At 43.0% G+C, this 23,954-nt stretch overlaps 1 protein-coding gene across 3 annotated transcripts in view; it reads left to right on the top strand.

Annotated features, from left to right (window-relative positions):
* HYDIN (HYDIN axonemal central pair apparatus protein) overlaps window positions 1-23,954 on the top strand; it is a 289,372-nt gene that overhangs the window by 186,974 nt on the left and 78,444 nt on the right. For all 3 annotated transcript variants that reach the window (XR_016022033.1, XM_088800246.1, XM_019757602.3), the window contains 7 exons: window positions 1,765-2,004; window positions 6,744-6,912; window positions 9,424-9,588; window positions 10,296-10,469; window positions 12,750-12,923; window positions 17,290-17,504; window positions 22,805-22,942. Coding sequence is in view for 2 of the 3 variants with exons in the window: in XM_088800246.1 (XP_088656372.1) it covers window positions 1,765-2,004; window positions 6,744-6,912; window positions 9,424-9,588; window positions 10,296-10,469; window positions 12,750-12,923; window positions 17,290-17,504; window positions 22,805-22,942 (1,275 nt within the window). In the remaining variant the exon portion in view is untranslated. The remainder of the gene's footprint in view (window positions 1-1,764; window positions 2,005-6,743; window positions 6,913-9,423; window positions 9,589-10,295; window positions 10,470-12,749; window positions 12,924-17,289; window positions 17,505-22,804; window positions 22,943-23,954) is intronic.

Raw genomic sequence — 23,954 nt, 5'->3', positions numbered from 1 at the left:
ACTCTTGCTCAAAGGTTAAGGCATTTGGGAGATGTTTTTCTCTATTTTTCCTTTTAAAGAAAAAAATCAGTGTGAGTCTTTAGAATACCTATGGTTAACTCCCATTTTCCTGGTAATGGCTTTGAAGAAATGCTTAAGAATCTACAGTGAGAAAAAAGAAAAGTGAATGACTTCATATACGATTCTAAAGTAAAGTCCCTCTTTCTATCATTATCAAGTTCTCCCAACCCTTTTAAAATAAAATAGAATGAATATGTTTTTTGTTTTTAGAGAGTCTTAAGACTGTCAGGGGGTTTACTCAAGATTTTGGATGTTTTATTGAATGAAGGAAATACCAGTAAATGTAGTTAAAAAAACAATAGATTTGTTCAGACAGTTCTATAAATGTTGAGTTGGAATTGGTCAAAGTTAATAAAATGTTTCCACCACTCCGGAGAGGATTTATTGGCTGTACACGAGGAATGCAGCCCGTAAAATCCACGCATACATCTGCAACAGCATCAGCAGCACAGATAAATCAGCTAGGTCCTTTCTAACAGCTCCTAGGCCTTCTAATATGTGTTCAGAATATTCCATGTGAGAAAACAAGGGAAGGAAGAAAATGCTTTTGAAAGATTTCCCTAAAAAGCAATGAAAATATAGACGTTTGGATCATAAGATGCCAATTCCATAGAAAACCCTCTCAACCAATAATTCATTCTCTTACTGTCTCCAACAATAGATATGTTTCTGTGCATGGACGTATGTCCATGCACATTCCATCCGTCTGATTTTCCCCCTTGAACTAAAATAGTGAGGAGCTCTTCAAATCATACAGCCAATCGTGGCCTCTAAACCTGAGCCATGAGCCCAACTGTATCAGAACAACCTGAGCGTCTGGTTAAAAAGGCAGAATGCCCGGCCTTACCCTGCCTCTCCCAAGCCAGGATCTCTAGGAATGGGGCCCGTGAATCTGCATGTTTACATAGGTTCCTCAGTGAAACCAGACTCAGATAATTGGTATCACTGTCAACTGATATTTGGGGTGTAATTGCATCAGATGAACTGAACGCCTTAGCTGATTATTCCAGACAAGCTGCTTAACTGTATCTTCAAAAAATGGAAATATGTTCACTCAGCTTCTCCAGGAAACACACCTGGAGACATTTTTGAATGCAAACAGATTATTTGAGAAGTGCAGGGAATACCATAGAAAAGTAGAAGGTGAAAGGGTGTGTGAGTGAGCCAACTACCGTGGAGATTGGAGCTTAATCCCACTGGAAACTCTGAGAAAAATATACAAGATGCACATTTCAGAATTGTCCCTCCCAGGAGCAAGGGCACAGGGGTCTTTATACAGTAACTTCTGAGAGTCACTGTTTGAGGACTGCTCCCAGAAGGTATTACTTCCCCAGCACGTCTGCCCCGCCCTGCCCTGCCCTGCCCTGCCCTGCCCTGCCCTGCCTGTGGGTAGCAGGTCCATGAAATGAGAGCCCAGAGATGGAGGCCCAGAGGTAAAGATAGTAGCAGCAGGACTTCTGAATGCACCGGAGGTCTGAGGGAGATGAGCGTGGCACTCAGAAGGCCTTCTGTAAGTGATGAGGCATTGGTACAGTGCCTGGCATACTAGATATGCAGTAGTGATACTGTAATAGAAATTGTTCTTGCACAATTGTTTAAGAAACGTTTTTTTCTCTTAATCTAAACAGGATCATTGGTTTTCAGTTTTACATGACATGTAACAGAAAAAAATGCAGATGTTTGTTTTGTTTTTATGATTTCCAGAAATTCTACAGTCAAACCCTGGTATTCCAGATTGTGCAGGGTGCTCAGAAGCTTACGCTGCTGGTACAGGGACAAGGTTTAGAGCCACGCCTGGAATTCAGTCCTTCAGTTCTGGAGCTGGGGCCTCTGCTGCCTTATGCACCTGGAGACGAGGCCGAGGTGGTGGTAAAGAATCCCTGCGACTTTCCCATTGAGTTTTACTCCTTAGAATTTGACCAGCAGTATCTCCTAGACGAGAAGGTGAGCAGAGGCCAAAACTAAACTACCGTTTTCCTACCCACGCTGGGCCCTGCCATGTTCTCTGGCAGGGACAACTGCCCCGTGACCTCTTCCCATCCTTCACCTTGAGCCCTACCTGGGCAATTTAAAGGTCACTCCGTAGAGTCTCTTGACCTACTTGCCCTGAACAGAAGCCCATTGCTTCTTTGTGATCTCATTTTACATTTTAAACAACCAAGAAAAACTAATACATGCTAATAGTTAAAATTCAAACTGAAAAACGTATGCAGCAGTCATTATATTTGAAGTGAGTTTCTTCGTAGCATATGATTGAGTCTTTTTTAAATACATTCTGGTAGTCTGTCTTTAATTGGTATATTTAGACTATTTACAGTCAATGTGATTATGTTTGGGCTTAAATCTGCCTTTTTTTTTTTCCTGTTTGTTCTGTGCTGCATATTTTCCAATTGCTACTCCATGTTCTTTTTAACTTTAGGTTTTTTTTAGAAGAGTTTTAGGTTCACCTCAAAATTGAGGGGAAGGCACAGAGATTTCCCATCTACCTCCTGCCCCCACACATTCATAGCCTCCCTGATTATCAACATCCCTTCTAGAATGGCACCTTTGTTATATTGAAGAACTTACACTGATGCGTCATAATCACCCAAAGTCCATAGTTTACATTAGAGTTCACTCTTGGTGGTGTATGTTCTATGGGTTTGGACACATGTATAGCGACATGGATCCATCATTATAATATCATACAGAGTATTTTCACTGCCCTAAAAATCCTCTGTGCTCAGCCTATTCATCCCCTCCTCTTCCCAACCCTTAGAAACCACTAGTCCTTTCACTGTCTCCATAGTTTGGCCTTTTCCAGGATATCATATAATTGGAATCATACAGTAATTCTGTAAGCCATTCAAAATGATATTCAAAATGGTATTCTTTTACTCTAATTCAAAATTATATCCTTTTATTCTAGTTATGCCTACTGGGTAATCATCTCATGTACACTTCTTCCATGTTTTGCTTCTTACATTTATAGTGTCATAGCTTACAATATCATAAAGCCAATAATTTTCAGATTGGCTTCTTTCACTTAGTAATATGCATTTAAGGTTCCTCCATGTCTTTTCATGGCTTGATAGCCCATTTCTTTTTAGTGCTGAATAATTCCATTATCTGGATGTACCACGGTTTATTTATCCATTCACCTACTGAAGGATATCTTGGTTGCTTCTAGATTTTGGCAGTTGTGAATAAAGCTGCTATAAACATCCACATGCGGGGTTTTGAGTAGACATAAATTTTTTACTCCTTTGGGAAAGTACCAAGGAGCATGATTGCTGGCTTGTATGGTAAGAGTATGTTTAGTTTTGTAAGAAACTGCCAACCTGCCTTACAAAGTGGTTGTACCATGTTGCATTCCCAGCAGCAATAATTAAGAGTTCCTGTTGCTCCTCCTCCTCATTAGCATTTGATATTGTCAGTGTTTTGGATTTTGGCCATTCAAATAGTTGCGTAGTGGTATCTCCTTGCTATTTCAATTTTCATTTCCCTGATGACATATGATCTGGAGTATCTATTCATATGCTTATCTGTATCTCTTCTTTAGTGAAGTATCTGTTAAGGTCTTTGGCTCACTTTTTAATCAGGTTGTTTGTTTTCTTATTGTTGAGTTTTAAGAGTTCTTTACATAATTTGAGTAACAGTTATTTGTTAGATGTGTCCTTTTTAAATTAAATTTATTGGGGTAAAATTATTTAATGGTTAATAACATCATATAAGTTTCAGGTGTACAATTCTATTACAGTTCTATAATATATCATCTGTATATTGCATTGTGTGCACACCACCCAAAGTCTAGTCTCCTTCTGTCACCATATATTTGACCCTCTTTACCCTCTTCCTGCTTCCCAACCCTCCCTCCCCTCTGGTAACCATGATACTATTGTCTGTGTCTATGAATTTCTTTGTTTTGTTTGTTCAGATGTGTCTTTTGCAAATATTTTTATCTCAGTCCGTGGTTTGTCTTCTCATTCTCTTGACATTGTCTTTTGCAGAGCAGAAGTTTTTAATTTTAATGAAGTCTATCTAGCTCATCAATTATTTTTTTCATGAACCATGCCTTTGGTGTTGTATCTAAAAAGTCATCACCGCACCCTAAGCCATCTATATTTTTTTATGTTATCTTCTAGGAGTTACATAGTTTTATGTCTTTCATTTGAGTCTACACTCCATTTTGACTTCATTTTTGTGAAGGGTGTAAGATTCATCTAGATTTGTTTTATTGCATGTGGATGTCCAGTTCCAGCACCATTTTTGAAAAAAACTATCTTTGTTCCATTGTATTGTGTTTGCCTTTTTGTCACAGGTCAGTTGACTATATTTATTTGGGTCTATTTCTGGGATCTCTGTTCTGTTCCATTGATCTATCCAGGTCCATTTTTTACTATCTCCACCTTGCTCTCCTACCTTGAGGCTGAACTGTATGAACTATACCTTTATCTAATACCTTTAGTACCCCACTTCTTAGAAACTGCCTCTTTTTTCCCTACAATGAGCAATAATGAGCTATTAATCTCTTTTTCCCTCTCCTCACCACCCTCTAATTCAAAATGATATTCTTCTAGCTCCAGTTATGCCTACTGAGTAATCATCTCATACACACTTCTTTCATGTTTTGCTTCTTGTATTGTTAATGTATCTATCTATAGTGTCATAGCTTACAATATTAAGATGTCAGAATCTAATTTCCATCATTTAGTCTTAGTTCTACACTTAAACGTATTCAATACCCAGCACCAGTCCTTATGATGAAGCTTCTCCAATCACTATTGGGTTGTCTAAAGCTCATTCTTTAGTGGATTCCTCAGGTAAAGATCATGGGAACAATATTCCCTCTGAATAACTGTTTATCTCTGGGTTTTATGCTTGAAGATCGGTTTGATTGGATATAATCTCCTTGGCTCACATTTTCTGCATTTTAATATCTTAAATGTATAGCTCCATTTTTTTCTCATAAGGTTTTGCTATTCATGAAGTCTGATGCTTAGTTATCTATTGCTTATTAGTTATCTATCTCTTAGCAACTTAAAACAATAAACATTCATTATCTCATGTTTTCTGTGGGTTAAGAATTCGGGAATGGCTTAGCTAAGGTGGCTCTACTTCCTTAGGACCTTCCCCCAACTTGGCCTTTGAATCTTCAGTCTTCTTTATACCTAATGTTTATGTGCTGCCCAATTTGGATGCTGCATCCAGAACTTTTTCTCAGAATGAGAATATGTCCCTCTGGAAGGGAGTCTTCTCATTTTGTATTTATGAAATGCTCAATGGCTTATGTTGGCTCAGCATCCTTTCTTGTGAGTCGAGTTCAATGGAAAGCAGAATCTAACACTCTGAGATTTGCATGTAGTTTTATTAGGAAGCACTCTCAGGAACAACACCTACAAAAAATAAGGAAAGTAGAATTGGGAGAAAAAGAAGATGAACTGTGACGAGATTGCAACAGAGACGTCAGCTGATCCCACAGGAAGCTCTAGAGCTGGGTTGGATGTTTAGAGTTACCCAGTTGAAGCAAGTTGGTCAGGACTTCATGTCTCTGCATCACCCCATCTTTGACACCTTCCTTCCTTTCCCCACTGATCTCTGTCCTGTATCAAAGCTCCGTATATGAATGGGTCGGTCCTAAGCTCTCTCTTCTAGTTCCTTGGTCAATTTGTCTCTCCTGACATCAGTGCCACCCTATTACTCCAGCTTTAGAAGTCCTGCTATCCAGTAAGGCAATCCTTTCTCTTTATTCTTCTTTATTCATGTTTTAACTATTCTTAGATCTTTGTTCTTCCATATATATTTTTTAGAATGAGCTTATTAACAGTAGTTTTCAAACAACTGAAAATAGTGATCCTGGAGAAGGGTCACCTAACAAAACAGATTTTTCACACCAATGGAGCCAGGTGTCCCTCCCATCACCTGCAGCAGCCATAAATTAGGTCATATAGGAAGTAATTACTTTCTAGGATGTTATTTTACAGTATTTTATAAATACACATACACACTAAGGCTGCCAGATTTAGTAGAAAGAAAAACATTTTGCACCATTAAATTTGAATTTCAGATAAGCAACATTGGACATATTTATACTAAAAATTATTCATTGCTTATCTGAAATTCAGATTTAACTGGGCATCCCATATTTTATCTGACAATCCTAATACACATTTCCTCTTCACCCACGCGCGCATTCTCTCTCTCTCTCTCTCTCTCTCTCTCTCTCTCTCTCTCTCTCTCTCACACACACACACACACACACACACACACACACATAAACATGCTTAATACCATTTCACTTGTTTTTCCCTGGATCCTCCATTTATGAAATAACCACCTTACCTAGCATAATATTTCTAACCACAATATTTTATAAGAATGTGTCACTAAAAGTAGATAATAGAGTTCTGAACTCTTGTCAATGGAAAAACAAAAAGAAAAACAGTGTATGTTATTTTTAAAACAAGAAGAAAATCCCTTTACGCGTGTGAAATGCCTGGGCTCAAATGGGGCAAAATAATGATTCTGTATCCCCAGGTTTAGGGCTCCACCTGACTTTTAGATCCCTCCAAAGGCTCCTGCTCTTTGTACACACCGCACCTCTGGCAGGAGCAGGGTTTGACCAGATGGGAGGGCAGACCCACCAAGGGCTGTGGGAGGAGCTTCCAGTGAGAGTTACAGCAGCTCCCATCCTCCTCGAGCAGGTCTTGCGAATGCTGAAGGGTTATGATTCCTACAACACCCTGCTGCTGCCACCCCGCGTCCCGGGAGAGAAGCTGCCCCCAGAGGTGTATGAGTACTTTAAGGAGATTAAACGGTCAAAAGAGGAGCAGATGAAGATGAAATATCTGGAGTCTCTGGCACAGGAAAATGGTGAGAACTCAGCTTGGGGGCCACTGCCCTGACCCTGGTTTCTTTGACTTGTCTCTGCTGGGAAACCAACTAGTTATTGAGCACCTGCCAGGTGCAAGGCAGGTGCTAGGTGCCTTATGCATTTTGTTTCTAACCCTTACAAAATGGTACTCATTGTATGGCTGCTTAGATGGAGACACTTTCTGCTCTCACTAGAAACTAGTGGGGAGTTAAGACAAAAACAACTAATCTAGAGCTAGATCTAGAACACTTGCTATCTACCAAGCTCTGTGCTGAGGGCTTCACACATACAGATGAGAAACCGAAGTGCTGAGAGGCCAGTTTTAAGAGGCAGAATTAGGGTTCAAGCCCAGGCCTCGGACTCCAGAGCCCATGACGGTGACCACTGTACCCCACAGCTTCCATGTGTGTGCCTAGATAATGAAAGCTAATATGCATACGTCTCATCCAATAGAGAGCAGTGGCCTAAGAGAGATAGGGGATGGGATTCACAGGGGAAGAGGTCGGCCCTCTATAGTCCTAAAGGCTAAACCCCAGTCATGAGGCTGGACTGTGTGCTCATAATCGGGCCCTTTCTGGCCCAGCACCCCCGAGTTACCCCATCCTCCGCCAGGGGCTCCCTGTGTGCACCTGAGCCTCAGCATCCCTTGATGACCTGGAGGATTCCGTGGCCTGTCAAGATGCATACTTCTCTTTCTTGCTTCTCTGTGCCTCTTCCTGGAAATGTGCCCTCCCTGTTCTTCCTTGCTCTCTTCTTTTGTGTAACAGCCATCACATGAGTAATTATTTTCTTCATACCTGTCTTTCCCCCAGACAAGAATCCCCATTAAAGGCAGTGATCACGTATTCCCCACTCATAAACCCAGTGCGTGGAACAGCACCTGATACATTGTAGTGCCCAATAAGTATGTGCTGTAAGAGTGAATGAATGAGTGAATTGAGTGGAGTCCATTTCTCCTGCTCTTGGGTCTGTCTGGTTGTCTCTCAAGGAAGCTAATCAGAGAATATTAGTTTACCCGAAAAGGAGAAGATGAGAGAAGAAAGCTGCCTGTCCACCCAATCTCCTGGTCATATTAGTCTGCTAGAACTGCCATCACAAATCCCACAGAATGGGTGGCTTAACCAACAGAAATGTATGTTCTCACAATTCTGGAGGCTGGAAGTCCAAGATCAAGATGTCAGCATGGTTCGTTCCTTCTGGACCTACCCCCTCAGCTTGTAGATGGCCGTCTTCACCCTGTGTTCACATGGTCTTTACTCTGTGTGTGTCCTAATCTCTTCTTATAGGAACACCAGTCATGTTGGATTATGGTTAGATTAGGGCACCCATATGACCTCATTTTAACTTAATTACCTCTTTAAAGGTCCTGCCTCCAACTACAGTCATATTCTGAGGTACTGTGGAGTTAGGACTTCAACATGTGAATTTTAGGGGAACCCATTAGGTCCATAACAAGCACCCACTGTTTCAAGCACTGAGCTGAAGTGCTGGGAAAAAAGATCAGTGAAACAAGCCCCTGCCTTTGAGAAGTCACAGTCAGGAAGGGGGTGGGGGAAAGACATTTAAACTCAGGACTGCCTGGTGGCCGAGGTATAAAGCTATGAGAGTCTGCGATGTACAAAGGACTTCATGAAGTCAGAGTAAGGCCCTGTCATTCTTGTCCCCATTTTTTCATCCCCATCCTTACACACCACAGTTGTGGGCTCCTTTTTCCATTTGGCCCATTGAAAGGTCTAGAGCCTGGGCTCCAGAGAGAGCCCAGGAAGACGCACATTCTACTTCTCACTAACACTTCTCTGAGCATCTGCTCACTCTGCTCTCTCACGCTGTAGGCCATCCTTCTCTGCTTCCCATACCATGTCCAGGAGACCTGCAACCTTTCCGGCTTAAATCCAAATTCTAAACAAAGCAGATGTCTTGGCTCTGAAATAGAGGAGGATCGATTTATACAATCACAGTGCTATGTACCCAGTGAAACTCTAGCATAGGCACAGTAAGGAGGGTGCTGGGCAGACAAAAGGGTAGGTGTAATTAACAATGACATAGAGAAATGTTCATGATAAGAGGGAAAACGGGCTACAAATTGGTATGTATAATATGATCCCAAGTTCGGTTGTGAAAAATTAAAAATGTGAGAGGTTGCTAGCTCTCCTGTACTGGTATCATAAAATTAAGCTGCAATTCCTCTGTCACCATTTCTTTATCTATATCTCTTTTGGCAGCTGAATTTTATAATGTCTTGGTCTTCTGAATTTTCCAAATTTTCTGGAGCAATGTGTGTATATATATATATATATATATATATATATATATATATATATATTAAAATGTAAAACACTCTGGGCAGAGAAACTCACTGCAGTTCTCGTTTATTTGGGTTGTATAGTCCAGGATAATGGTAACCAATTCAATGATTCTCCTCTTTGTCTCTCTTTCCTTTTCTGCCCCCATCCCTCCCTTGTTCCCTTCCCAACTTTTCCCCATGTGTTTTCATTTTTGCTCTCTGGCAGACGATGAAGATGTGTCCTTGTCAGATCAGGGAACCTCCACCGTAGTGAAGAAGACCTCACTGAACCGAGGGATCTCTGTCATGTGTGAGCTGGGAGAGTGGCAGGAGTCCAAGATCAACCTAGATGAAGAGGAAGATGACGAAAGCCTGGAAAAAATGTTTCAAGGTAACAAAGCATTTTAATACTTTGGTGACAGTTCTTTCTAAGCAGAAGTTGGAAGACTGTTTGATGCCTTTTTACCTTTCTCCATGAAATGTATCCTCCAAGCCTTCTAGCATGACTGTATTAATTCTGTGACATGAATATGCCATCATTTATTTAGCCGTTTCCCTTAATGTTGCAAATTCAGCTGGTTTCCAATGTTATTTTTCAGCAGGAGAGATTCCAACAAATGAGTCAAAGAAAATCCGTATTTGTAGTCCTAGTAGCTGTGGGCAAATTATTAGCCAAAAAGGGCACTCTCGTGCACTATAGGGGAAGTGATGACTGTGGCAACACTTGCAGCAGATTGTGTTTGTCATTTTCAAACAACAGCATTTAAAAAGAAAAAGTCGTTCCCATTTCCATTGGAACCCATGTGAATTCTGGCATGCCTGCATGCATGCACTTACGCACATGCACACATATTCCGGGGGTGCCAAAAACATGTGTACAAGTGGACACTGTGGTCAACATTGCTCAAGCAGTAGTTCGCCGTAATCAGAAGTGTCTGGATGCCGATGGGAACCATTTTGAGCACCTCTTGTCATTGCAGAAGTCAAACGTGACTTATGTTCATCTTTTCTTATCGGTATATGTTATTACACTTTTAATACAGTTTTCCTTTCTTAAAATGTGTATGCATTTTTTTGGCATGCGTTTCTAATTCGCAGCTGACAAGATACAGAGCACTGACAGCCATTCCACAGAGGAAGCTGGGGAAGTGGAGAACAACCCCGTGAGCAAGGCGATTGCTCGCCACCTGGGCATTGATATTTCTGCAGAAGGCCACATGGCCAAGAACCGGAAAGGCATTGCTGTTATCATCCATGGGACACCCGTGTCAGGTAGGCCACAACCCAACTTTTTGGGTCTACAATGAAGTTTGCACATATCATTTTTGAGGCAATAAAAGACTCTTTTGTTTGAAATTTATATACCAAAGGATCATTCCCAAACTGTTAAATTGCCAACCTCAGAGATGCAGGGTTAGAAAAAGAGTGGGGACAACTAGTTTTTAACTAATACTCGTACATCTCTGAATTGTTTGAGCTTATATGCTTTCAATAATTTAAAAACATTGAAACATTATAGAAAAATACAAGACATTACATTATTTAAAAATACAAGACATTATATTATTTTAGAATAATTAATTCTAAAACTTTATCTTAGGAAAATAATTAATAATGCGGACAAAGATTACCATGTTTCCCCGAAAATAAGACCTAGTCGGACAATCAGCTCTACTGTGTCTTTTGGAGCAAAAATTAATATAAGACTCGGTATATTATATTATATTATATTATATTATATTATATTATACCTGGTCTTATATTATATTATGTTATGTTATATTATATTATATTATGTTATATTATATAAAGTTCTTATAGTAAAATAAGACTGGGTCTTATATTAATTTTTGCTCCAAAGGACGCATTAGAGCTGATTGTCCGACTAGGTCTTATTTTCGGGGAAAGATGGTAACAGCATGAACGTTCACCACAGCGTTATTTACCATAATAGAAAACGGAGCAATTGGAGCATTCAATACAGGGGACTAGTTAATTAAGCCACAGCACAGTCATATAGTGAATTATATCACTATTAAAAACTGAGTCTTGTTCATAGCAGCATTATTTACAACAGTCAAAAGGTAGAAACAGCCCAACTGGCCACTGCCAGATGGATAGACAAGCAAAACATGGTACAATGGGATAGTATTCAGCCTTAAAAAGGAAGAAAATCCTGAGATATACATACTACAACATGAATGAGCCTTGAAGACATTATGCTAAGAGAAATAAGCCATACACAGAAGGACAATAATCATGGAATTTCATTTATGTGAGGAAACTGAACTAGTCAAATTCATACAGACAGAAAGTGGAGTGGTGGTGTTTTACGGGCTGGGGGCAGGACGAATGGCGACTTACTGTTTAATGGGTACAGAGTTTCCATTTAGGAAGATGAAAAAGTGCTGGAGATGGGTGGTGGGGATGGTTGCACAACAATGTGAATATACTGATGGAACAGAACTGTCCACTTAAAAATGGTTAAAATGGTAAGCTTTGTATGTATATTACCACAATTTAAAGAAAACAGTGCCATAGAAGTGTACTGGATAAATAGAAAGGTGTTCATGATATATCATTTTAAGTGAGAAAAAAAATGCCATACTTGTGATTTGTAATCTGTATTAATTTCTTATTGGTATTATAGCAAATAACCACAAACTTAGTGGCTTAAAACAATGCAAATTTACTTTCTTACTGTTCTGGAGGGCAGAAGTCTAAAATGGGTCAACAGGGCCACATTCCTTCTGAAGGCTCTAGGGGAGAATCCATTTCCTTACCTTTTCTAGCTTCTAGAAGTGTTGCCTCAGTTCCTTGGCTCATGACCCCTTCCTCCAGCTTCAGAGTCAGCATTGTAGCATCTTGCAGTCTGTCTCTCTTTCCTTTCATCATCACATCACGTGTTCTGATGACCCGCCTGCTTCTCTCTTTTAAGGACCTTGTGATTACATTGGGCCCATCCAGGTAATTCAGGAAAATCTCCCATAGCAAGATCAAGGTAACATATTCACAAATTCCAGGGATTAGGATTATTCAGACTAAAATAGCTACATATGCATACTTACTAACCACATGCAAACTGTCATCTCTCTGGATGAGCGAATTATGGATCTTGTTTTTTCTCCTGTTCTTTCTGAATTTTCTGCTTTCTTTTCAGTATGTAGGTATTTTGAAATGAGAACAAAAAACCCACACAAGCTATTCTTTAAAACAAGAGTCTTCCTATTAGAATCAGAGATAGGAACAGCTACAAGATTCTTAAAGACCATCTGATAGAATCACTTTTTAAACTGAGGAGAAAATGAGAGGACGTGGGTTGCCATAGCACACAGCACATCCGTGGTAGAATTAGGAGCAGAATCCATAGTTCTGACTCGTGACTCAAGTCTTCCTTCTCTTTTCTGTGGCCACCTCTGGCCACATGAGAGACGTAGAGGCAGAGCAATTAAAGAGAGCCCTTTATAGGGGCCTCTGTTCTAGAAGCTTCTTCTGTCTATGACACGGAGCAAATGAAAGCCGTGAAATTCAGTCCCCTAATCCTTTCTATAGGAAAGTCAGCCACAGCGGTCAGCATTGCCAAGTACTATAATGCAGCCTGCTTACACATCGACTCCATCGTGCTGGAAGCCATCTGCGACGGCAGCAGCATCGCGGGGCTCCGGGCCCGTGAGCTCTGCATCAGGGCTGCCATAGAGCAGTCCATGAAGGAAGGAGAGGAGTCTGGTAAGAGCCGATTCCCCTGACTCTCTGTGGTTAAGTGGCCAGCACCCCCACTGGCAACGTCCATCTTCTCTGTCCCCCCCCCCCCCCAGCCTTCCTCCCACAGCTCGGCTGAAGGCTGACGTGTCATGCTAGCTTAGCCTGGAGAAGAACTCTCTTCACCAAGCCTCTACGGCTCTCCTGTTTGCCCAGTGCAGGCACTCACGTGGCACGGCAGGGAGCAGGACAATGAATAAGACGTGGCCCACACCTTTGGGGAGGGGGGCGGTGACACCTGGAGAGAAGCAGACATGTGCTCGTTCAGAGCAGAGGAAAATAATGCAACAGAAGTACTGGCTTCTGCGAAACAGCAAGTTTGGGACGACTGAGTTCCAAACAAGTGTGATTTGGGGAAGTTTTCATGGAAATAGGCTTTGAAGGAGCAGAAGAATGTTGTTGGTAGTGGTGAAGACCGGGACATTCCAGACCAAGGAAGCAGAGAAGCCAGCAGTAAGTTACAGGTGGGAAGGCAGGCTGGGGCCAAGTGTAACTGACCTTGATGCCAAGATTAGGAAGTTGGATTTTGTTTGGAAGGAAAAGAGATGTTGGGCCATTTTCATCATATGGGAGAAATGGTCAGAAAGTGGCTCTTGCATTGTCTTTTCAAGAAAGTAAGAGTGAAGATGAAGATGAAGGGGCCTGGGGAAGCTGACCTGGTAGCCACCTGCATGGCAAGGAATTGAGGGAGTGGGAGGCATTCAGGGTGCTCCCACCAAGACTGTTAGTTTGGAGACCAGGAAGAGAGTGATGTCATTTACCAAGATAGGGAACGTGGGAGCAGGAGAAAGTGTGCTGGAGAGGAATATTGAGGTTTTTGAACCCCATAGTAGTGACAGAAGTCAAGAATCCTGGCTCCATCGGGTCATCTAAGGACATACAGGGCAGGAGAATGGCTGCTCGTGGGAAAAGATACTGAAGTAGAGTTGCCTGCTCAGAGCTGAGTCATTTTACATAAATACTCATAACAGCAGGACATCGTTCCTAACAGTGGACAATGCCTGATAGTTGGTAATTGGGTTGGGCTTTCAGGCATGTCCCCTCCCCTAATACCTCGACATGGGACACTTAGTGAAATGGAAGATTCTTTGCTTGGAAGATAAGAGAAATGGCTCTTTAGTAGTGTAGGGGAGGAAAGAATAATTTTCCTTCTACCCTTCTGAGTTCTCAGCCGAGACCCCTGTAATAAAAAACAGATTAACAAGAGAAAAACACAAGGTTCTTCACAAGTGTACTTCATGTACACATGGGAGCTAGTCAGGGGAAAACGAGTAACTCAAAGAGGTCGCTTCAGAATTCAGGATTAAATACCATCTTAATAGGGAAGGGAGAGGAGGGATGTAGACGTCTTAGGGGAGACAAATGATTTTTCGGAACGATGAATGGAGCCTTAGAAGAATAAGGAGGTCTGATAGGACGTGACAAAGTTTGTCTGGGTGTGGTGTCAACTTCTAGTCTCCTCTCCTGTGATCAGAGCCACTCTTCCCTGGTTGATGAAACTCCCAGAAAGGAGATTTGTGGCAGTCGAGTTCCTTTTGCATGCCTGTATTTAGGCAGATAAGGGGAGTTCAGAGAAAGCCTCTCCAAGAATTTTCTGTTTTCCAAGTGCCTACAGCTCAAAATACTCAATATATCAGAGCAGCATATGTTGAGGTGGCATGTCCTGAAACTCCTATAGCCATTTTTTGGGATGGCATATTCTACTACCCTTCATTGGTAACCCCACGCTGAATCATAATTCTGGTTCTCTTAGATTTTTTTTTTGTTTCCCTTTCTGTCATATAAACTACATTTTACTGAGGTGTTTAGAGCTGTGTTGATTTGTCCTGTGACAAATCATGAACTTGAGCTCCCTGTCTGAGAATGTAATGTCAATCTAAAGACCTAACTGGGGGAGTCTTCCTCAACAAAGTGAGAGCTGCAGCCTCTGGAGTGAAGGAAGTCAGCCCTGAAAGTTCCAGAAAGAGAGCAGTGGGATGGACAGAACAGGATGGGACCTTGGGGAACACCTACATTTTTGGAGGAGGTGGTGGAGGCGAAGCCAGGGGAGGCAGAGATGGCAGAGTGGAAGTCAGAGGGGTGGTCCATCAGGAGAGCAGGATGCAAGGTAGTCAAGGAGAGAAAGAGCTGCAGGAGGGAGAGGAGCGAGAAGGGCTTTCCTGGCGCTCCCGAGGCCTGGTGAACTCCAGGCACCCTTCCAGCGTTATTTTTCTCATAGCCCTTGTCACTAGTTAACATACTATTTATTTTACTATATTTCATTATCTGTCTGCCATCACTGTAATGTAAGCTTCTGGCTGCAGAGATTTGTGTTAGTTTTCTTCATTAATGTATTCCCAGAACCTAGAATAGTGCCTGGCACATAGCAGACACAGAATAAAGATTCACAAAAATGTATCGAATCAATAAATGAATGTAATCAGAGATTGCTGTAAGTTCAGATCGAATGAGCCCAGAAAAGGGCCGCTGTAGTTCACAGTTCAGAGGTCACTGGTGACTTTGGAGAAAATCCTTTCAACGGAGGGGTTCAGCCCAAACCCCATGTGCTGCGTGCTGTGGAGTCAGCAGGCTATACTGAAGGGGAAGCGATAAATCTAAACCTGCCTGTCCTGTATGATACCCACTGACACATAAAACGTGGCTAGTACAAATTGAGATGTGTTGTGAGTATACAATACATGCTGGATTTTGAAGATATAGCATGAATAAAAGACTGTAAATAACAGTAATTGTTTTTATATTTTTGTAGTATTTTACATTTATATTATCTATTTTTATATATTTAATACTTTTTATATATTTTATATATTGGGTTAAATAAAATATACCATTAAAATCAATTTTTAGTGGCTACTAGAACATTTTAAATTACATGTGTATCTCATATTATATGTCCATTGGACAGGGCTGGTCTAGACCGCTGTTTTGAGAACTTGGGCAATGAAGGAAAGAGAGGAAGTGAAATGATTATCTTGAAAGAAATGAAAGATCAAATGAAAACTTTGTTAGTACTGTGTCAGAAAGAACAGATTTTTTAAGAGATGGAGGAATGATGCTATGGACAGGGAAAGGTGAGTGCACAAGGAGAGCACAGAAGAGATTCCACAGCAGTCAGTGGAGGTAGAGAGGGGCCGAGGCAGAGAGGAGCTCAGCAGTGAAGTGAGCAGGTATGGGGGCGCAGGCAGCTGGAGCAGTCATTATCAGGGCAGAACCTGGAGGGACTGGGGGTGGTGGGGCCTGAATCGGACCGTGCAGCTCTGTAATTGGAGTAGAACTTTGGTACAACTGCTCCATTGATGGCTTCAGACTCTTTGCCTCTGTCGTCCACCCCCCATCCTCCCAGGTGCAGTATGGAGTCCTTGTAGAATAATCAGCTCCTAGGGGAGGGGAGGAGGGACCCACATGAGAAGAGAAAGCAGAGTAAGTGTAGGGACAACTCTCCAGGGAGTTCTGGGGCTTGTTTGCTGAGTGGTGAACAAGGAGTAGTGAGTCTTAACAAGTCTGCCTGAGAGGTAGAGACACATGGAAGCTGCCCAGCATACAGCCCCGTCACCGCGTCTTAGGGCACCAACAGCGTCTGCTAGACCCCCGTTTTCCTTCAGGGGCAGGTAGTTCATCCTTGTAGAGTTGGAGCCCCAGAGGACACAATGAGACAGGACTTGCCGTTGTGGTTGAGAGGTTAGGAGGGGCAGGAGTTTATCATAAAGGCCAAAGGCACTCTAGTAAGAATTTTCCTGAACAGATGTCATAGAAATCCTTTTAAATAATCACATCAACCACTGATTCTGAAAGGGAACTTCTCAGTGGGTGGGGGTGCAAAGGGGTGGTGATCTGATTAGAAGGAAAGGCAGAGGCGGAACAAAGAAATGAATGTTGAAGCCATATCTGCCAACAGGTTCACTGGTATTACCGGGCCGATTTGTTCATTTGGGCATTTCTGCTGCAGACGCAGAGCATGCCCTACCCAAGCTACTCACTGGCATCACCACTGCCTAGAAGCACGAAAGGTCAGGTGTTAGGTTTCCAGGGCAAGGCTGCAGTGTGCCAGAAGGTTCCAAAATCATTGCCCTCTGGGCTGGAAGAGAACGTGGGGCAGATTAACATGGGATCCACTGGGCAGAGGAGCAGTGAAAAGCCCTGGACTCCACTAAGCCATCGCCATCCACTTCCGGGAGCGTGGAGCCTCTTCTGCCAGCCCCTCCCAGCCAGCCGCACAGAGAGAAGGCTTTGTCCTCCTCGAGAGAATCACACTAGGCTTCAGCATGCCACCCCCACTCTTATTTCCTTAGTATCCTCAGCTGATGTTTAATAGCCACCCACTCTCTCTGTGTAGTCCAGGAGGTCGCTCTGAGCCAAAATGCCATGGGACAAGCACGACTGAGCAGTGAGACCCTGGGCAAGTTAACCTCAGAATCCATTCTGGGAATCCCCGAGATTAAACCTGCAAAGCCTGTGCGTGGGAGCATGCCGCTCGCCAAAGGCAAGTCAGAGAGCCACAGCTCTGGGTCTCAGAAACAGCATCACCAGCACGCATCTGAAACACCCCAGGTACAAATCAGGGCTCCCCAGAGGGGGGCGGGGATCCTTCGTCTGCGGCATCCTGCAGCCAGCCTACCACAAGCTCCTTCCTCTGGGTGCTCTCGCCTGGCACCCCTGCTGAAAAGGAGCTTTACCCGGCAGTTGTTCATTCAGCAAGTGCTTTAATGTTCTAGGCACTGGGTTGGGCGCTGGCCAAGGGAAGATAAATAAAGCAAATACCCCCGCACTCGAGCTGCAGTAAGTCTGATGAAGGAGGTGACCATACCTTCAAATATTTGCAGTAAAATGAGATTGGTGACAAATAGGTGTGTATAAAGAATTAGGTTGAACAATATGAAATTGCCAATATTCAACCGTTTGAGAACTCCATAACAGTAATTTTTTATATGGCTCGAACTAATACTGAAGGAATGCTAAAGGTGAAATCATTAATATAAGTTGTGGGAGAGCTTCAGGGGAGTCTTGGAAAGTCATAATCAAGTCAGAGAGTTTGAGCTATGTGCCAAAAGACTTGGAGAACAATCTTGGGAGAAGAGCAGTGCTGAAGCCAGAGACAGTGGATGGCACTGTGAGAGGCAGGTGGGTGATGAGTTTTCAGCGGGAAAGTGGAGTCAAGTGAGTGTAAACTTCTAAGATGTTTGAAAGAAAAGGAAAAAAGCATGTTCAGTAGAATAGCCAACCCAGGATCAAGAACATTCTTTCTCTTAAAGGAGGTAGAGGCACAAGCAGGTCTGTAAAGACAGGAGCTCCTGGAGAAGTATAAGGTGATGATCCACCCAAGAGGGAAAGCGATTCCAGGAGGAGACAGGAAGGGCAGGCAAGGAGATGGGAGCCAGCTTCCTCTAGAGTCAGTGAAGGTGATGACAGATGCAGCTACACGTGGGGGGAGTGAGGAGGACAGCAAAGGTTGGAGAAGGTTTTGCTGAATGGTTCCAGGATGTGTGCAGGACGCAAGGTCTTTGCCACTCTCCTCAAGATGCCCTGCATCCCAACAGCCTCAACAATTCTGGCAAAGAACCAGAACTTGACGGTGGACAAAGAAAAGGTAGTTGAAAATGCTGATGATCTTGCCAAGACACGCAGCCATAATTTCACATTTGTAAGATTTCTCTAAGTGACTCCCAGCAGCCCTCATGCAGCGGCAGAGAGAGAAGTTATCATTGTAGAGTCAGGGGTGTGCTCAGAACACGGGGAAAGGCGGTTGAGAGTGACATCTATGTGGAAAGACCAGCCTAGGTAGAAAAGGAATTACGGAGGACAATAGAATGGGGAAAACAGGAAGAGCACAAGGGTCTGTGAGTCTTGATACAATCTGAGTGCTGCAGGGGCAGTGAGAGAGGTGGATGTTTCAGAGAAGGTTGCTGAGGTGGAAGGAGTGGAGATAAAGGTCCCTATAGGAGAGGAAGCCCACGTGTTAGATGGGGCGGGTGAATGGAGAATTAAATCGGGCAAGTGGATAATAGACCATTGAATGGGACAAGTGGATGAAGTGGAGGCGAAGGTCTTGATGTGAGAGGAGGTACGTTAATTGGATGGGACATCCCCCAGGGATGAATTTATGCCAGATGATATCTCTGATCTTCACTTTAGTCATATGTTCTTCTAACACGTTGAAAACTGAAACCATTGACTCAGTTTCTTTTAGAGCATCATCCTTTTAACCCTTTTCCAAGATCTAATATGGTGTTCTTTACAGAGATGTTTATGGATGAACTAAAACCCATATATTTGTATGAAATAAATAGGATGTCACAGGGAACCATTTTCTTTGGTTTGGTTCTGTCCATCTGAACAGTGAAGTAAGGCTTTCTAGAATATATCAAAGGCAGCAGAAAATTCCAATGCTGACTCCATCCCCTTTCAGTAAGTAGGGAACCTAAAGCCTGTTCAGGATGACAGTAGAAATCAGATCCCCATATGTGCTCTGTTCCCATGAGATAGATCTCACATGGTTTAGACAGCAGTCACCCTGTCAGAGTGCTTTACCCAGAGATGGCTGTTTGGTCTTCTAAAGTTCTCCTAAAGCATGAACTCTCCAATGACTGAAATTTTAGTCATTCATTGCAAATGGGAAGAAATATGTAATATGTCACATAATGAAGACATGACCTGTAATATCAGGTCATTTATTTATAAATCACCTTGGAAAGCACCAGTTAGAAATTCTGATCTCTCACTTCTCGATTCCATGGTGTCCTCAGCTATTCACTACTGTGATCATATCCTAGACCTTATTCATCTTTCCCCATAAACTCCAAGGTCTCGTATCACACATTTTACTTTCTGACAACCATCTTCTAACTTTACAGATGACTTACTCTGGAAAGTAATTGGTTCCATCAAAACATCTATTCCCCATCTTTACGACCTACCACCCCCTTCGCTTCCTTTCTTACCCAGTTTGGATTCTGTGGTCTGTCACTGTTGGCACTCCCTTGTGCTTCCCCTTCATCATACTCTCCAAGCAGAACTCCAGCCCTGGTAAACCCAGTTCTCCACCTCCTCCATGCAGGGCAGCTGAACGTAGCTGGAGAAAATTCTCATCTCTCCTGAATGGTCTTAATTTAAATTTAAGACCACAAATCTCAAGTGGACCCTTTGGTCTGCCTTAGCAAATTGGCCCTCCATCTCTTCAAGATAACTATTTTATTGCTGTTATCACTCTCCAAACCTCTAAGACACTTTCCTCTTCCTCATTCTTAGCTAATGATCTCTCTTCTGATGTCACGGAGGGAGCAGCAATAACCAGAAGGCAACCACCAAAACTTTCCACCACCAGATCTACTAGACAGCCTTCATCCTAACCCAGCACCGTGTCTTCCCTGCAACTGAGGAAGTGTCCCTGCTCTCATCCAAGGCCCTGCACCTGTGTACTAGATCCCACCTATTCTCTCTTACTCAAGAGCTAGATTCCTGCAATTGTCCCCTCTCTCCCATTGTTTTTCCCCCATCTGTTGGATCCTTCTCATCAGCATTTATGCATGCTGCGTTACCTCCCATCTTTAAAAATACTTTCCCGTGACCCCAGCTCCCTCTCCAGCTGTTAGATATCTTTGTGTTCAAGGCAGGAGATGATGGCAGCAGGGTCGAGGACAGTCATGGTGGAAATGCTAAGAAGTAACTGACACAGGATGTATTTTGGAAGTAGAACCAATAGGAGTTGAGCCATTTCTCAGCTCCTCTTCAGACCAAAGAAAATCTGCACAATTGTCTCCTCATCCTCATCACCACTGTCTCTTCTACCTATTCCAATGAGGCCTTTGACCTCCTCACTTCACTGGCTACTCTTCTCAAGGTCATTGGCATTCACCTTGCCAAATCCAGTGGCCAGTTTTCTATCCTCGTCTCACGTGACCACTTGGCAGCTGATAACTCCTCCTGGAAATGCTTTCTTCACTTAGCTTTCAGAACACCGTACTCCTCCACTTCTACTTTCCCTTTCCCTCCATTCCTCCCATGTCTCCATCTCCTTTAGATTCCTAATTTTTTCGGAGTAGGCTTGGACTGAGTCACCTATTCTTTTTTTCTTTTTTTTTATATCTACCTTTTCTTTATAGGTGATCTCACCCGGTTCATTACTTAAATATTTTCTTTGTATACTTAAATATTTTATTAAACATTCAAATTAAGTATTAAAGTACTTAAGTATTTTCAGTATGCTTATCACCCTCAAATGTTATCTCCAGCCCTAATTTCTCACCAAGCTCAGGTTCATATATCCAAACTCACATTCAATATCTCTTATCAAATGGCTTAGGGACATCTCAAAATCTACATGTCAAAAAGTGATTCTATGGGCGGGCCCCGTGGCTCAGGCGGTTGGAGCTCCATGCTCCTAACTCCGAACGCTGCCGGTTCGATTCCCACATGGGCCAGTGGGCTCTAAATCACAGGTTGCCGGTTCAAAGTCCCACAAGGGAAGGTGGGCTCCGCACCCTGCAACTAAGATTGAACAGGGCACCTTGAGCTGAGCTGCCTCCTGGATGGCTCAGTTGGTTGGAGTGCGGGCTCTCAACCACAAGGTTGCCAGTTCGATTCCTCTAGTCCCGCAAAGGATGGTGGGCAGCGCCCCCTGCAACTAGCACCGGCAACTGGACTTGGAGCTGAGCTGCGCCCTCCACAACTAAGGCTGAAAGGACAACAACTTGACTTGGGAAAAAGTCCTGGAAGTACACACTGTTCCCCAATAAAGTCCTGTTCCCCTTCCCCAATAAAATCTTTTTTTTTTTTAAAAGTGATTCTTGCTCCCCCTCCAAAAAAAAAATACAAAAAAATTGTTCTTTCCTTTCTTATTAAATAACTTCACCATTTTTCCAGCTTGCTCAGACCAAAACTCAAATAGTCATTCTTGATGCCTCTCTTTCTTTCACATCTCATTCCAAATTCTAAGTGCCTCTGCTTCCAAAATATGTCCTGTATCAGCCACTTCTCACCACTGCCACCAGGACCACCCCCACCCCCACTGCTGTCATTTCCTTCCCTGACCATGAAAATATCTAACGTTTCCTGCTTCCACTCTTGTCACCTCATGCAGCAGGTAGAGTGGTCTTTTAAAGTAAAAATCATATCATTTGTTCTATCTAAAACATGCCAACAACTTCCTATAATACTTGGAATAAAATCCAAATTACTCACTATGGCCTACAGCCCTGCATGTTCTGGCCTAACTATGTCTTGACTTTAAGCCTGACCATCTTCCCCATCACTCAGTTCCCATCACACTGAGGTCCTGTGTGCACTCCTGTTCAGGCAGCTTGCTCTTCCCTCTCAGAAAGACTCCTCTCCCAGGATCTTGCCTCATTCTTGCATGTTACCCACGTCATGTGACCCCCCTTTCTCATAGCCATTGTCCAACCCTGTCATCTGGCCATTTTTCCCTAGCACTGATCACTATCTGAAGTTATGTTATTGGTTTGTATATTCATCTGACCTTTTTCTGCCTCCCCCGTTTGAATGTAAGGACCAGACTGGCAGCAACATGGCCACTCCTTTGTTGTCGTGTCCCCAGTACTGGAGGGGTCACTGGTGTACGGTAGGTTCTCACTGAATATTTGGTGAGTGAATGAACAAATGTGCACTGTTCAGTGCATATACAAGGCACCTTCCACAGTGTTCTCACGTGAAACTTCCAACGGTTCTTCAGTGAAGACAGGAATCTTCCATTTTACAGGGCAGGCCCCATGTTACAGATGAGGAAATGAGGCCCAGAGAGAGTCTATGCTTTCCCCGAGGTCACATGGCTTGTATGCGTAGGAGTTGCTGGGACTCCAAGCTGGGTTCTAACTCCCGATCCTTCTCCCGCTCAACAGGTTTCCTCCAGCCCTCTCCCCTCGGGGCCCGTGCAGCAGCGACTCAGCATCAGCACCAGTATCGGAGGTGAGACTGGGCTCCTGAGCTGTGTGCTCCCTGAGGAACTGCTCATTCAGATCCTGGCCGAGCGCATACAGGTGCGTCCCTGCCCACCTGCATGGAACTGCAGGGCTCACACACGGTCCCCATGCTATGAGCTGAGACTGAGCCATCGCCCACCCATAAGAGCTTAGAACCCAGGGCCCTTGGAGAGGGAAGGTGGGTTTCTTCACCCTCAGCGGTCATTGCCTTGTCCTTTTGACAGCCCTTGTCCGTCCCTGACCCTGGCTCAGTCTGCTGCCTGAAGCCATTCTCCTTAAAGGATCAGTGATCAGAAGGTTACACATTAAAAAAAAAAAAAAAAGTCGTGGTAAAGCCCTACAGTGATGTTTTAAAAATTATAAGGTGGAGCCATTAATAGTTAGAATCTGGAGGTATGTTAATTGCTATAAAAATAGTGTTTTCATATGTTATTAAGTGAGAAGAGCAGATTATGAAATAGTATACAAAACACAATTACATTTCTATTAAAAAAATTCATAAATGTGTGTCACACACATAGTAAAAGCTCAAAGTACACGTTAGCTGTGGTTATCTTTGGGTAGCAGGATCATAGATTTTTAGTCTTCACTTCTGAATTATTTGACAATGACATATTGCTTTTAAAGCCAGCAACACAATAACTGTTTCCATTTTTAATTTTTGTAAGTGTTATACAGTTAAAGAAAAGAAAATCAGCAGGATTTGGCAGGGTACCACTTAAGCCCGTTTGCTACCTGTGGTTTACAGAAAGCTAAATTGCTCACCGGGTCCCGGAGCTCTATGTTTGCTTTGGTTGTTCAGACTGAGCCACAATATTAATTGCATACTTAGATATAACAAAATTAGACTTGAGGTTCCCAGAGGAGGAGGAATGTCATCGCCGGAAATGATTCATGTTAAGATTTGGACGGCTGCTGCATTACAGACACTGTCACTCTCCGCTGATTGGAGCCAGGTGGTCTAGTAAGTGTGCAGGAGTTTCTGGAAGCCAGATGAAAGGCAGAGAATCACTGGTACAGCCCAAAGAAAGCTTGTAGAGCGGCGCTACTCAAAGTACTGGTCTTCGGT

This window comes from Rhinolophus sinicus, chromosome 8 (assembly GCF_057876585.1).
Source record: "Rhinolophus sinicus isolate RSI-liver-muscle chromosome 8, RSI-T2T, whole genome shotgun sequence".
Classification (NCBI taxonomy): Eukaryota; Metazoa; Chordata; class Mammalia; order Chiroptera; family Rhinolophidae; genus Rhinolophus; species Rhinolophus sinicus.
This window is presented reverse-complemented; position numbering and strand designations above follow the sequence as displayed.